The sequence below is a fragment of the Misgurnus anguillicaudatus genome, chromosome 7 (assembly GCF_027580225.2).
Source record: "Misgurnus anguillicaudatus chromosome 7, ASM2758022v2, whole genome shotgun sequence".
NCBI classification, from domain to species: Eukaryota; Metazoa; Chordata; class Actinopteri; order Cypriniformes; family Cobitidae; genus Misgurnus; species Misgurnus anguillicaudatus.
The window spans coordinates 2,199,084-2,212,500 of record NC_073343.2 but is presented as its reverse complement, the minus strand read 5'-3'; the positions used below and the strand labels follow the sequence as shown (position 1 = coordinate 2,212,500).

The 13,417-nt window shown below is 38.3% G+C and overlaps 1 protein-coding gene across 1 annotated transcript in view; it reads right to left on the bottom strand.

Annotated features, from left to right (window-relative positions):
* Nucleotides 1–11,309, bottom strand: part of LOC129417317 (synaptotagmin-like protein 2) — a 16,493-nt gene extending 5,184 nt beyond the window's left edge. The window contains exons 1-9 of the mRNA XM_073869264.1: nucleotides 10,704–11,309; nucleotides 10,181–10,326; nucleotides 9,819–9,900; nucleotides 9,659–9,704; nucleotides 9,535–9,574; nucleotides 5,282–6,997; nucleotides 2,980–3,057; nucleotides 2,029–2,129; nucleotides 1,450–1,622 (exon numbers count right to left, since the gene is read on the bottom strand). Of these exons, the coding sequence (XP_073725365.1) occupies nucleotides 1,450–1,622; nucleotides 2,029–2,129; nucleotides 2,980–3,057; nucleotides 5,282–6,997; nucleotides 9,535–9,574; nucleotides 9,659–9,704; nucleotides 9,819–9,900; nucleotides 10,181–10,326; nucleotides 10,704–10,831 (2,510 nt within the window). The 5' untranslated portion in view covers nucleotides 10,832–11,309. The remainder of the gene's footprint in view (nucleotides 1–1,449; nucleotides 1,623–2,028; nucleotides 2,130–2,979; nucleotides 3,058–5,281; nucleotides 6,998–9,534; nucleotides 9,575–9,658; nucleotides 9,705–9,818; nucleotides 9,901–10,180; nucleotides 10,327–10,703) is intronic.
* Nucleotides 11,310–13,417: the final 2,108 nt, after the last annotated feature.

Here is a 13,417-nt window from a genome sequence, read left to right as displayed (position 1 = left end):
TAACGTTTTTTATTGTACAAATGCAGAAAGTTTTCTGTTAAAGGGTTAGGGCATAGTCTACGGCATTTCCTCATGTAGATAAGTAAACATTTTCATAAATGTCACTTTAGTCATTTCATTGCTATTTAACAAATTTGAGCCTTTCGCTGTAAAACCCTAAATGTATGCAAGCTTTTTTGGCAAAAAAACACTTCTAAAAAAAGTCTTCAGTCATTTCTAAACAGTGGCGGCCGGTGACTTCTCTTCCGAGGGGCGTGAATTCAAAATATGTGTTCGGTGCGTCATGTGAACCTACAGTATGTGCATCATGCGTTATGTCAAAATACATGCATGCTGCACACGCATCGAAAGGGCCTACGATAAAAGAAACGCTCACATTCACAAAATACTCGCAAGACACTAACTTAACACTAAACTCTGATTACGCATGAGATTAAGCGAGAATCTAAAAAACGTGAGCGTCTCCCTGATCATAAACCCCCTCGAAGCGTCCGCAGCAGGCATGTATTTTGACATGAACATTTTTTTCAGTTTGACAACTAAAATCTGACATACGCGCACCATCGTTCATGCAATTCTTATTCCGCACTTAGAGGACTTTGCTGAAAAATCGTTGTGGTGTTTAACAGATTCTGCCAATAAACCTTTATTTCTTAATGGCTGGGATGAAGCGAATTTGAAGCAAAAGTATTTAATGAACATATAATACGTGCCGAGAGCATCCGTTTTGGAATCCATTCAGCCGTTCTCCGGGTGTGGCGCCAGCACCTCTAGCACAGCCCAGCACAATCCACTGAATCTGACCAGACCATTTAGCGTCGCTCAAAAATAACCCAAAAGTTTCCATACTTTTCCCATTTATAACTTGACTCTTCTGTAGTTATATTGTGTACTAAGACCAACAGAAAATTAAAAGTTGTGATTTTCTAGGCAGATATGGCTAGGAACTATACTCTCATTCTGGCGTAATAATCAAGGACTTTGCTGCCGTAACATGGCTATTGATATTACGCACAGTGCCAAAAAATAAATAGGAAAAATACCGAAACTCTCTAGTTACTTCCGAGCGCGATGCCAACCGTCCAATCAGACTCAACGGACCATGCCAAGCCATGCCAAAAGTGATAGCACCAGACCCGGAGATCGGCTGAATGGGGAGCTGGAAAATGAGCATATTTAAAATATTTATCTATTTATTTATCATAAGACATACAATCATTGTAGTTTTATTCTTACCTTGAATTGTAACGGTTGCTTTTCTGAAATAGAACCTGAAATATTAAACCTTGATAACGCGTGGAGGACACAGCCGAAATACTGTCCAGGACGTGTCCGGGGAAAATGGCACCCTATGGTCACCCTAGTTTAGCAGCTTTTTCAACTGAGCTCTTCATATATTTATATATAGTACTGTGTATGTGTGTATGCATATATTTATATTTAACTTACGGGTCTGTGCGTTGTTTGCGGATATTGGCAATAGCCAGATCCTGACATTGTTCAATCATTATGATTAGCTCTCCGATAGGGCTGTACATCATTGCAAACTCTACAGAGCCTTGCACATGGACATTCCCAAAGTCCCCCGCCTCACTGTACACGCTCATCAAACTGCCGGTGCGCTTCAAAACACAAACAAACAAACAAAGGGGATAAATCTTTCCTGAAGACAATCTGTTTTTGGACTTTCATTTTAATTAGAAGGTGAAGCATGGCAGGAAAGAGTTAGAGACAAAGAGGATTATGGGATTGGGATATGACACGATGTGAACTTGAACCCCATGACACCACTTCAGCCTTTATGTGTCATCATAATGTACTGCATACCAAAGAAGTGTGTATTTTAAAAACTATCCCAGTTTAATATGCATGGTTTATCATGCAGTAAGTCTTTATGAAAATGCTGTAGTGGCTTTCAAACGTCACGTAATTAATTGACATTTTTGATGTTAACAGTGCAGAAATGCAGAAATGACATGCTTCACCTTTAAAAACACAGGCAGAAATGGTCAACAAAATCCTGCTCACATTAACAGACAATCCACTTGAAGAATGACCTTTTTTGCTAGACAGATCTGACCCATAGCTGGACAGTGAGCTGTCATCATCCGAGTTCACCCCTTCATCCTACAACATGAAAAATTATATAAACACCAAAATTTTGCAGGTGTCAAACAGGTGTAACCAACACTACATGCTACATTGATGATGTGATACTCCCACTGAAGAGTTTAAAGGAATAGTCTACTCATTTTCAATATTAAAATATGTTATTACCTTAACTAAGAATTGTTGATACATCCCTCTATCATCTGTGTGTTTGCACGTAAGCGCTGGAGCGCGCTGCGATAGCATTTAGCTTAGCCCCATTCATTCAATGGTACCATTTAGAGATAAAGTTAGAAGTGACCAAACACATCAACGTTTTTCCTATTTAAGACGAGCAGTTATATGAGCAAGTTTGGTGGTACAAAATAAAACGTAGCGCTTTTCTAAGCGGATTTAAAAGAGGAACTATATTTTATGGCATAATAGCACTTTTGGGAGTACTTCGACTCGGCGCAGTAACACTCTCCCTCTCCCATTATGAGAGTGAGAAGGGGAGCGGACTTTTCAGGCGAGTCGAAGTACTCCCAAAAGTGCTATTACGCCATAAAATATAGTTCCTCTTTTAAATCCGATTAGAAAAGCGCTGCGTTTTGTTTTGTGCCACCGGGCTTGCTCGTGTGGCTGCTCGTCTTGAATGGGAGGGACGTTGATGTGTTTGGTCACTTCTAGCTTTGTCTCTGGATGGTACCATTGAATGAATGGGGCCAAGCTAAATGCTAGCGAAGCGTCACGTGCACGCACACAGATGATAGAGGGATGCATCAACAACTCCCAGTCAAGGCAACAACACATTTCATATTTAAAATGAGTAGACTATTCCTTTAAACAGTATATTGGTGAGATGAATAGTACTGTACACTAGCTCATCCTCCCAAGCATCTGCAGTGAAGGAGGGCATTTTAGATCCCTCACCCGAAGCCTCCAAAACAAATGCTTCATGCCTGTTTCCTGAAAACAGCAAATAAAGCACAAAAATCTATGATTATACACCTACCAACAAAGACTTCAGTTAACAGGTGAAGGGTGAACTTTAGCAGCATGTATAAATACATAATCCGGGGTGTGTCTATGTGAGCATTGTTTCTGTAATATCAGCCCTTAAGGGCACAGATCAGCAAAGAAACCAGACACTCTTAAGCTTGCAGTTTCTGGGAATTTTGGAAACTATGCAAATTACACAGGAATAGATAGGATTGTGGCATGCGGAAGAAGATAAGTCAGATGTGAATGATGCTAATGTTTGTATGTGATGTATAATTTGTATAAATGACCTATACATTTACAAATAATTTCATTTAATTCCTTAAACAATTGCTAAAAACAATGTTATTTTGTGTATTTGGTATAATACAATGTGTTTGCGTGGTTTATGATTAAAAAACACATTATTTTCCACATAGCGTACATTTTTGTAGCTCCAGATTTCACTCACTTCCTGAAACGCACGGATTTTATACAAAACTCATCAATTTGAAAAGCGTTGAGTCCCTGATTGGCCAGCTAATCTGTATGTCGTAATTGGCCTGACGTCAGTCGAAAATGTGACGCTCCTTACCATGTTTAAAAGATTTAGTCACAATGCAATGCTAACAGGAGTTAACTTACAGGCTGACTCCAAAGCAGGCGGAATTATAATAATGTCGGTCTTGTCTACATCACCAATCCCAGGAAGTAAACTGTTGCCTACAATCCGTGTGTTTGATGTAGTCCAAGAAAAGAGATTTACGTTGGAGATGATAACTCGCATCATTGTATACTTTTGGGGTTTTTACCTTTTGTATATCTTTAGCATGTACTAATACACACTTACACACAAGGAAATGTAAAATCGTGAATCGGACTATAGGTGCCCTTTAAGTTTCCCACTTGGAATATTTCCAAAATTCCAACCCTACTCTTAAACCCCATAAAATTGCCAGACAAGCTTCTGTGTGAATGCAAACACAAATCTTCTGAGATCATTGCCGGAAAGAGGACCTAGTAAGATACACCGAAAACCCTCGGTGTGAACAAGAAGCCGAAACAATGCCGTAATGGGCGTGTCGTACAGCAAAAGTAATGGTTCAGCTCTTTAAAATAAAAGATTTACATGCAAATCAACATTCACGATGAGAAATGTCGCAAACTAGACTGAAGCAGATATCAGGTAAGTTAGCTCAACACTTACTGTGCTGAAGCGGAGATCATTCAGCAGCATAAAAGAATATCGCGTCACGCGCTCATTTGAGCTTATAATAAACAAAAATGCCTGCGCGTCATCCCAACAAGATATATAATTCAGCACCTCAAAACGGGGGTTTTAAATGCATATGAACAATCACGATGACAAATCAGCTAATCACTAAAGCAGAGATCAGGGAGCTCGTCAAATATCCCCTCTGAAGCGGAGATCATTCACCAGCGTAGAATGACGAGTCACGCGCTCCTTTATAGTCTTATCATAAACAAAAATGCACGCGAGTGGTTTCTGGTTCGAGAAATAATAAATAATATGCAAACTTCAGACGCTGCATAGAAGAATGTGAAGTACTTTAAACAGGTCACGTGTCTTTCCAGGACCTTGCAGATTCCAGCAAATCATTGGCAGTGTTAATGAACAAAAAGTTAAACGATCCCAGAAAAATCCTCACCAAATTATGTACCTATAGTCGCGTAATTTTTTGATTCATTTTCGTGATACTGTAACGAATTTCCGCGTTTTTTCGTAGTTGTATCACGAATTTCTGTTTATGTGTCATTGTCACGTATTGGTTACTTAACTGCTTTTTCCTATTTTCAAACAATTGTCGCTTCGGTTTAGGGTTAGATTTGGTGTTTGCGTTAGGATGTCACTTTAGGTATTGGTCTATACTATTTTTTCTGATTTATTTTTTATATTTTCTACATTTTAAAACATTGTCGCCTGGCGTTATAGGGTTAGAGTTGGGTTTGGGTAAGGATGTCATTTTTATTTATCTAACCCTAAACCGAAGTGACAATGGTAAGAAAATAGGACTGTTGAGTAAACAATACGTGGCAAGAAATTTTGATACGATCACAAAAAAACGCGGAAATTCGTGACAGTATCACGAAAAATAATAAAAAAATTACGTGACTATAGGTACGTAATTTCATATGACTGGGCTAAATGTGCAGTGACTAATAGAAGACATTACTAAACATGACTACTTACCTTCCATTTCTTTCGCACCAGGAGATTCAGATGGCAAAATCACTATTGTGGGAAGTTTATTGTCTCTGTCCTCAGCTGTGATCTTCTGCAAAACAGGTGGTCTTGCCTTTTGGGCTCTTGCAAGAACATTTAGTAGAATATTTGACTCTTTACTCTGGTTTGTGTCTTTGTATCCCTCCACATCATTCATTTCTGAAGAACCACGCGTGGGTTCTGTTACAGTAAGTGGTCCGGCAATGTCTTCAGATGATGATTTGTAAGTTTTAGCTGGATGAACTGGCGTAAAAGCTGCATTGTCATTTTGTTTAGAGCCGACATGCAATGTAACATCTCCACCGTGCACTAACTTTCCATCATCTGTCATGGAAAGATGGTCTTTGCTTAGCTTTCCCAAAACATCACTCGGCCTATGCTTGTCATCCGTTGGCTGTATTTGATCCTTTTCTTCTTGGGAAGGGTTTTCAGTAAATTTAGTGTTAACATTTCCACCGCGTGCTAATTTTCCATCATCTGTCATAGAAAGATGGTGTTTGCTTAGTTGTGGTCGGTTCAGATCACTTGATGACTTTACTTTTTCTCTATCTTCACAGGCATCATCTTTCTTTATCACACATGCATGTGGTTCCACCACATTTACAGATATTTTCTGATTTGGTATCAGCTCAGTGTGGATGTTAGATGTTCCCTTTATTCTGGTCTCAACTTGCTGGAAGTCATCTTTATGATGCATAGGGTCAGAAGGAATTTTGTGTGATTCCATTTTAATTTCCCATTTTTGGGATGGTTCATCAGTATTGGAACACCTATCCATGTGTTTTTCGCCACTTACATGCTTTGATAGCTGATCTGTATCCGCCTTGGCAAGCATGCCAGTGTTTACATATTTTCGCTCGCCTCCCTTCCTGTCTAAACTTGCCTTGTCATTTGCCTCATCTCTGGAGACCACTTCACCACTACTAGCTGAGTTTGAGAAAAACGGCTTATCTGTCTCTGACACTCTATGTAAAACTTGTATCAAATTTTGTTGATTTCCATCTGTGCTGCCTTTTGAAGCATTAGTTGAATAAGTAACTTCTTTTGAACCTAAAAGTTTGGAGATGTTTGATCTTTCTGAAGAAACGTCTTGGATGAAGCGTTTAGGCTTAACTGGAGGAATTTTCTCAGATACTGTTTTTAATGTTGTTTGATCTGCAGAATTTAAAGATGAAGACTCAAAATCAACATTAATCCCATCTACTTTCTTTTGATCTGATATGTCCTTCTTCATCTGTGTCTTTGCGTTCTCACCGTGTGTATTTTCCTCTTTCAGTTTAGGTTCAACAGTACTGCTTTCATCCTGTATAGGTTTAACTGGGTTTGCCTCTAGGGAGATCTTCACCCAGTTTTCTTCAAATGATTGGTCTTTCTTTAGCGCAGGTGGAAGGGAAATCTTTCTTCGTCGCTCAGCATTTGTTGCATCTTTTGTGGCACTTCTTTCAGATTTAGTCTCAGGTTGCATTTGAACTGCATTTGACCATTGAACACCGCCTGTTGTTCTGTCACCAGAGAAGTCTTTGGGTTGAGTTTCTGTTGAGTTGTTTCTTGGCTCTGTGTCATTGAGGGCAGGTCTGTGATCTAAAGAGCTTTTGGGTTGTGCTTTTGGGTCAGTGTTATTGAATGTAGGTTTGTGACCATTTGAAGCCTTTAATTTTTCTAATGAGCTTTTATCAGCCGGACCTACAGTAAAGAAGATAATGCCTCTATAAATACATTAAGGGCCAGTTTAGTTATTTCCAATATTTTAATTCAACTTAATTCCCTATAAAAGTATCCAGTTGTAAAACTGTTCAGATTCAGAATACACTAAGGGACGGTTTCCCGGACTGTAGGAGCTGTCCAAACTAAAAAAATACATCTTAAAATACATCAGTGCCCTTTTCTTGCCTCAAAATGCACAGTAATGTTTTTAGTAAGGCGTGTTTGTTAAAAATTGTTATATTTCATAATTAAACTAAGGCCTAGTTCTGGCTTAAGATAATCCCTGTCCGGGAAACCACCTCTAAAGGTCAGTTTCCCGGACAGGGTTTAGATTAATTCAGGACTAGGCCTTAGTTATATTAATACATTTAAGTAGTTTTAAGAGCTGTCAAAATGAATTCATTTTAACGACACTAATTGTTTTATTAACGTACGATTTATGCAACGCACCATTTCTGTTTGACCCTTGGCCTAGCCCGTTGTTGAGATGCAGTTTTACTGTGGGTTTACACCAGGCACGTTTGAGGTGTCAAATTCGCATGTACCGTGTCTAGTTTGCCGCTTGAACATTTTGAGTTTATTTGCTTCATTCGCGCATGAAATTTTAGTCATCAAGACATTCACGCGGAAATTTGCGTCATGGGAGGGGCTTCTGCGACTCCGCTCACTTCCTGTAATCACGTCACTACTAGAGCAAGCTCCTGATTGGTTAACACGACGCGGTCAGAATTTTCAACTCGCACATTTCCCGCAGCAACGTTCAATTCGCACCATTCGCGTGTCTAGAATTAAGCGCATCTACTGCGCCGCGCTAAACGCCTCATTTGTGCCGCGAGACCCCCAGGCGCGCATCAACGCGTCTTCACATTGACTTAACATTGAAATCACTCGCGCTTGACGCCTCTACCGCGGCTGGTGTGAACACAGCATTAGAAAGTAAATAGTCATTAAACATCTAATATGATCTTTATTTGTACATTTTCTGAGAGGTGTACTGTCCTAAATGCTTAATCTAATACAAAGATGCATGTCCATCCATTTGCACGTCTGAAATTTTGGTTTCAGTTTAAAGGCGGAGTCCACGATGTTTGAAAGCCAATGTTGATATTTGACATCACCCAAACAAACACGCCCCTACCCCAATAGAATCTGGACCTTCTGTTGATAGACCCGCCCCACACATACGCAACCCAGCATTTGATTTGATTTGATTGGCTATAAGTGTGTTTTGGTAGTCGGCCCGTCTCCTTTTCCAACGCGTTTTTCTAACATCGTGGACTCCGCCTTTAAAACAAGCAGGAATTAGAAAATAAAGTGCAGGACTTGCTTGATGTTAAAATAGTTATTAAGAGAGATAAAGTTCGGGATCTGATTGATGTTTTAAAGAGTAATTAAGAGCGACAAGACTCAAAAACGATCTTCCTCGCTCGCGCTGACTGACACATCTGAAACATGCACACAGGCACGCGACCCCGATATATCTGCTGAGTCTTTCACTAATAATAAACATACATTTCCATAAAGCATCCATATTCGTCCATGCCTATGTTGATTAGAATATTAACAACTTGAAAAGTGTTAAAGAGCACCTATAAACAACGTTATTTTGTGTATTTGGTATTATACAATGTGTTCATGTTGTTTATGGTTAAAAAAACACATTATTTTCCACATACCATACATTTTTGTAGCCCCAGCTTTCACTCTCTTCTTGAAACGCATGGATTTGAAAAGCTCTGTGTCCCTGATTGGCCAGCTAATCTGTACATTGTGATTGGCCTGAATACCTCTGACGTCAGCCGGAAATGTGACGCTCCTTACAATGTTTGAAAGATTAACAGGAGTTAACTTACAGGCTGTGAGTCTAAAGTGGGAGGAATTCTGATAATGTCGGTCTTGTCTACATCACCAATCCCAGGAAGTAAACTCTTGCCTACAATCCGTGTGTTTGTTGTAGTCCAAGAAAAAAGATTTACGTTGGAGACGATAACTCGCGTCATCGTTTGCTTTAGGGTTTGTACCTTTTGCATATCATAAACATGTACTAATACACACTTACACACCAAAGGAAATGTAAAAACGTGAATCGGACAATAGGTGCTCTTTAAATTATGGTAAATATAGAACAGATGAAAATGTCAGGTTAACTTATGACAATCATGTGATTAATCTAGATTAAATATTGTAATCGTCTGACAGCCCTAGTAGTTTTACATACAATCTTTAGAAAAAAACATTACTGGTGTGCATCTTGAGACAAAACAGTGGCACTGATTATGTTAAAATAAATTGTTTAAATTAAGGCAGCTACATGCATTTTAGTCTGGGACTAGGATAAGCCCTGTCTGGGAAACGTCGCGATTACGTATGTAATCCTTGTTCCCTGAAGGAAGGGAACGGAGACAACATGTCGTGACCGACTGAAAGGGAACCGCCCCTTTATCACCCAAGCAAAGCTTACTTAATAATTTTGTTGTATAATTTACATATAAAATTACCATGTAGTTCAAACTCACCGTCGTCCATAAAGTCCTCATCAGTATATTGGTGATAGTTCTGAAAAAACAATACATTGAAATTCCAGTCTTGCATAAGAATTGCGGATATTTCTAAATAATCTGAAAATATGGTGTGACAAACCTCTTTTGTAAGAGCTGGATGAATTAATCTAGGGTCAGCAGACGCACTACAGTGGAAAAACAATATAGCATACATGAATGTACATGCCTGACCTGGCTTACTTTGTGACTAAGACAGACTATTAAATACTTATGGCTGGCTGTAAAATAAAAGTCATTACTTTGGAGGTGCGGTACACGTCCCATTTTCACCTTCTATCTTCTCCTCTTCTACATTCTTCAGGAAAGGATTGAATTTATGGGCTGAGATTAAAAAGACAGACGCAAATGCAATGAGTTCTGACAGGTAATGTACTGTACGAATATGGGATTCATAAGTTTTTCTTAACTATCCCAAAACAGTCAATATTTACTTAAAAGTAAAAAAAACTATTCAAGGGCATGCAGGGCACATATTGACACATATGCACAGTTAGTGTTAAACATTTGAAAGGACCGAGGTTTGTGATGTGTGTGCATTGCAAGATTTAAAAAAATCTTGACAAGAATGTGTTCAGGAAGGACAGCATGGATTGCAACACACCTGCCGTTTTCTTCCATCTCATGGAGGACCTCACTACCGCTGTGACATCGGTTCGTTGGCCGTATCGCTTGGCACTGAGCTCCTCGAACCACTCACCTGTCAAGATCTTGAGCTGACTGAGGTCAGGGACTGACTGCCTTAGTTTCCTGGTATGACAAACACAAGCAGTGTGCTGTATCTGATGATACTACGCCTACAGATTAATGCTTTGCACAACTTTTGTAAACTGTAGAAATTACTTCTTACATGCAATCCCACTTTAAATTAGTTTCTTATATAAGCACACATAAGTTCATACTAAAGTTTGCACAAATCAACTTGTTCTTTACTGTTATTATTCAATATTTAAAATTATAATAATAGTGAAGTAAGAAAAAAATATGAAATGATAACATTTATGTAAGGTCCAAAATGATTACATTCCTCAAAGTGGACGCGTGTAAACACATAGGCTACTTAAGTGTGCACTGGCATAGTGAAGCACGCATACTCGTATGATAGTTATAAGAAACATATTTCCTACCTGACTCGTCCCGTCTCAAGTCTTTTTAAATCCTCATCTCGCAACAGCACTTGTCGGATCGCTGCCTCTTCCTCCGCTGACAGAAAGCTCAGGTCAATAAAATCTAATGCGCTTTTAGATGGTTTCATGCTGTTCAATGAAAACTTCTTTCTAGCAGCCGCGCGCCTCTCAAGGTAATCTTCAAACTGCTGCGTTTTCCTCTAATCAAAAACGTATGTACCTACTTTCATTAACTCCGGAGGTGTTTAACTGGTAACGGGTGATTGAGGAAACGAGTTGTGCTTTCAGCGCATGGTTAAAAGCCCGTTCACGTTCACGCGCAGTGACGTCATTCGTCAACACTGTTTGGGAAAAGATAATGAAGTCGCTAATGTTTGCTTTTCAAGTGTCCTTCAATATAACCTGGTTAACTGAAGCAGATCAAACTCGCATTAAAAATACTGTAGCGTTCATTACTATCGTAAAGTGCAGTAATAATGTTGTTTTGCTTGCTAGTAAATAATAAAGTAATCTATATAAATGTATACTTTAACAAAGTGTAGTACGTTAGTCATATTTTTAATGTAGTATAGTCGAGGTTAAAAATGTTAATAAAAGTAGATCTTCACAAGTTGACCAATAAGCTAATACATCATTAACTTACTACGATAGTATTTTTTTGCATAAAAATATAGTAACCGTAAATATGTCATGAATTCCGCCAAAATACTTCACCTTTACTATATTAAAAAAAGACAATACTATATTAAATTACATTTCATATACTGTAAATGGCAAAATCCAAAATTACCTTTCATTGTGATTACCTAATAAAGAAATAATTTTCATATCAGTTACCAAATATTTTGACACAACGTGCTTTCTCTTTGTAAGTTTAGAGATTGTCAAAAAAGAGGAAGTAGTAGAGGTTAGGTCTTTATGAGTCAAGCAAGAGGATGAGATTATATCATCTGACTATTAGAATGCTTCTGGTTTCCTGTTACTTGGTACCAGAGTCTAAGTATTTTTGCTAATGTATGATTTTTTTTTATTTTGAGAAGCTTTTGGAAAGATACACAAAGTAAGAATCTTTCCCAGCCCAACATTTATATTGGGATGTGTTTGGAATGCATTCACCATTGACTTTGGTGTGTTACTGAAAGAACAATGTTGACCAACACCACACCCTTTAGATAAGTCTTTTGCAATGAATAGATATGTTTGAGTTTATGTGGCGCTGCGCCATTTGACGTTTCCTTTTATCACACAGGTACACAGCTGTAAGAAAATTAAAATGGGTTGTGTTTGGTAGACATGAGTACCCTACAGCAAACTTTTTCGGCATGCGGCCCCCCTTGTGTACAGTGCATCCCTTCATGGCCCCCTAAAGAAAATTATGACATTCCAAATCTTAAAATTTGAATTAAACAAAGTAATAAATTATTTTAATTTTCTGATGTTTAACTACACAGAATGTATGATAAATTAATAAAATGTTATAAAGCTGGGGGCCCCCTGGCACCATCTTAGGGCCCCCAGTTTGAGAACCACTGCCCTACAGCACTCCCATAGGCCTACCAGTAGGTGGCATTAATGACAAAAAAAAGAAATCAGCAAAGCCTGAGCTGTTTATATGGTTGATAAATGAAATACATGTCCAGAGATCTGCATGAATTTGTAAGCCTTTGAGGAGAAACGTGTAGCACGAATTTGACGCAAAGACGCACATAGCCTATATAGTAATTTATCTTAAGTGACAATAAATACGGATGATTTTATCTTTGTTTGACATCCTAATCGGAGTTATATCTAGGAAAAAAAGACATTATAGGTTGTAAAATGAATTTTTCCTGATTTTATGTAATGGTTTCTTTTAGAATGCAGGTGCAGATGAAGAATCCTTCATAAAAATCCATCCAATATATTCTTTGCACAAGGAAGCATTTGATCATTTTAAAGATGTTGTGTTCATAGGTTTGTATGTTAAATATATAATCACATATATTTGGTAATAATATGTGTGTATAAATGTGTAGCTGTAGTTTAGAACAATTTATTTTAAATGATTTTAGGAGCATGTTGCTTTTATTCCATCTCACAAATGTTCTGCTTTGCATCCGGGCTTTCTGCATCTAGCCTACAAAGATTTTAGATTCTTCAGCATTGAGGCAAATGGATTGCATCATATTTCCTAATTCTCTTATCTGGGTGTGGCTTTCTTTGAATTATTTGGTAACACTTTATAAGGTTGCATTTGTTAACATTAGTTAAGTTAATGCACAATGAACTAGCATGAACAACTGTATTAACATTAACAAAGATTAATAAATACTGCATCAACTATATTTCTCATTGTTGGTTTGTATTAGTTAATCCATTTTTAATAATGTTAACAAATACAAATTTACTGTAAAGCATGGGCGGATTGGCCATCTGGCAATTCTGGCAAATGGAGCATTCTTGGACCTTTTTTTTTTTTTTAAATGTGGGCCGGTGAGATTTTTTTATATGGGACCCACATAATGAAACCCACATGGAACCCACATATATTGCCTATGTGAAGCCCATGCTCACATGTAACCCATGCTGCCCAGATGGGACCCACGTGGGGCCCACATATCATTGTTTGGGTGGAAACGAAAAGTCCAAAATAAACCTGTGCATCACTTTCAGATCAGTTCACAAGTCTGTGAAAATGTATAGCTTTTGCTGCTGACCCACCAACTCAACTGCCT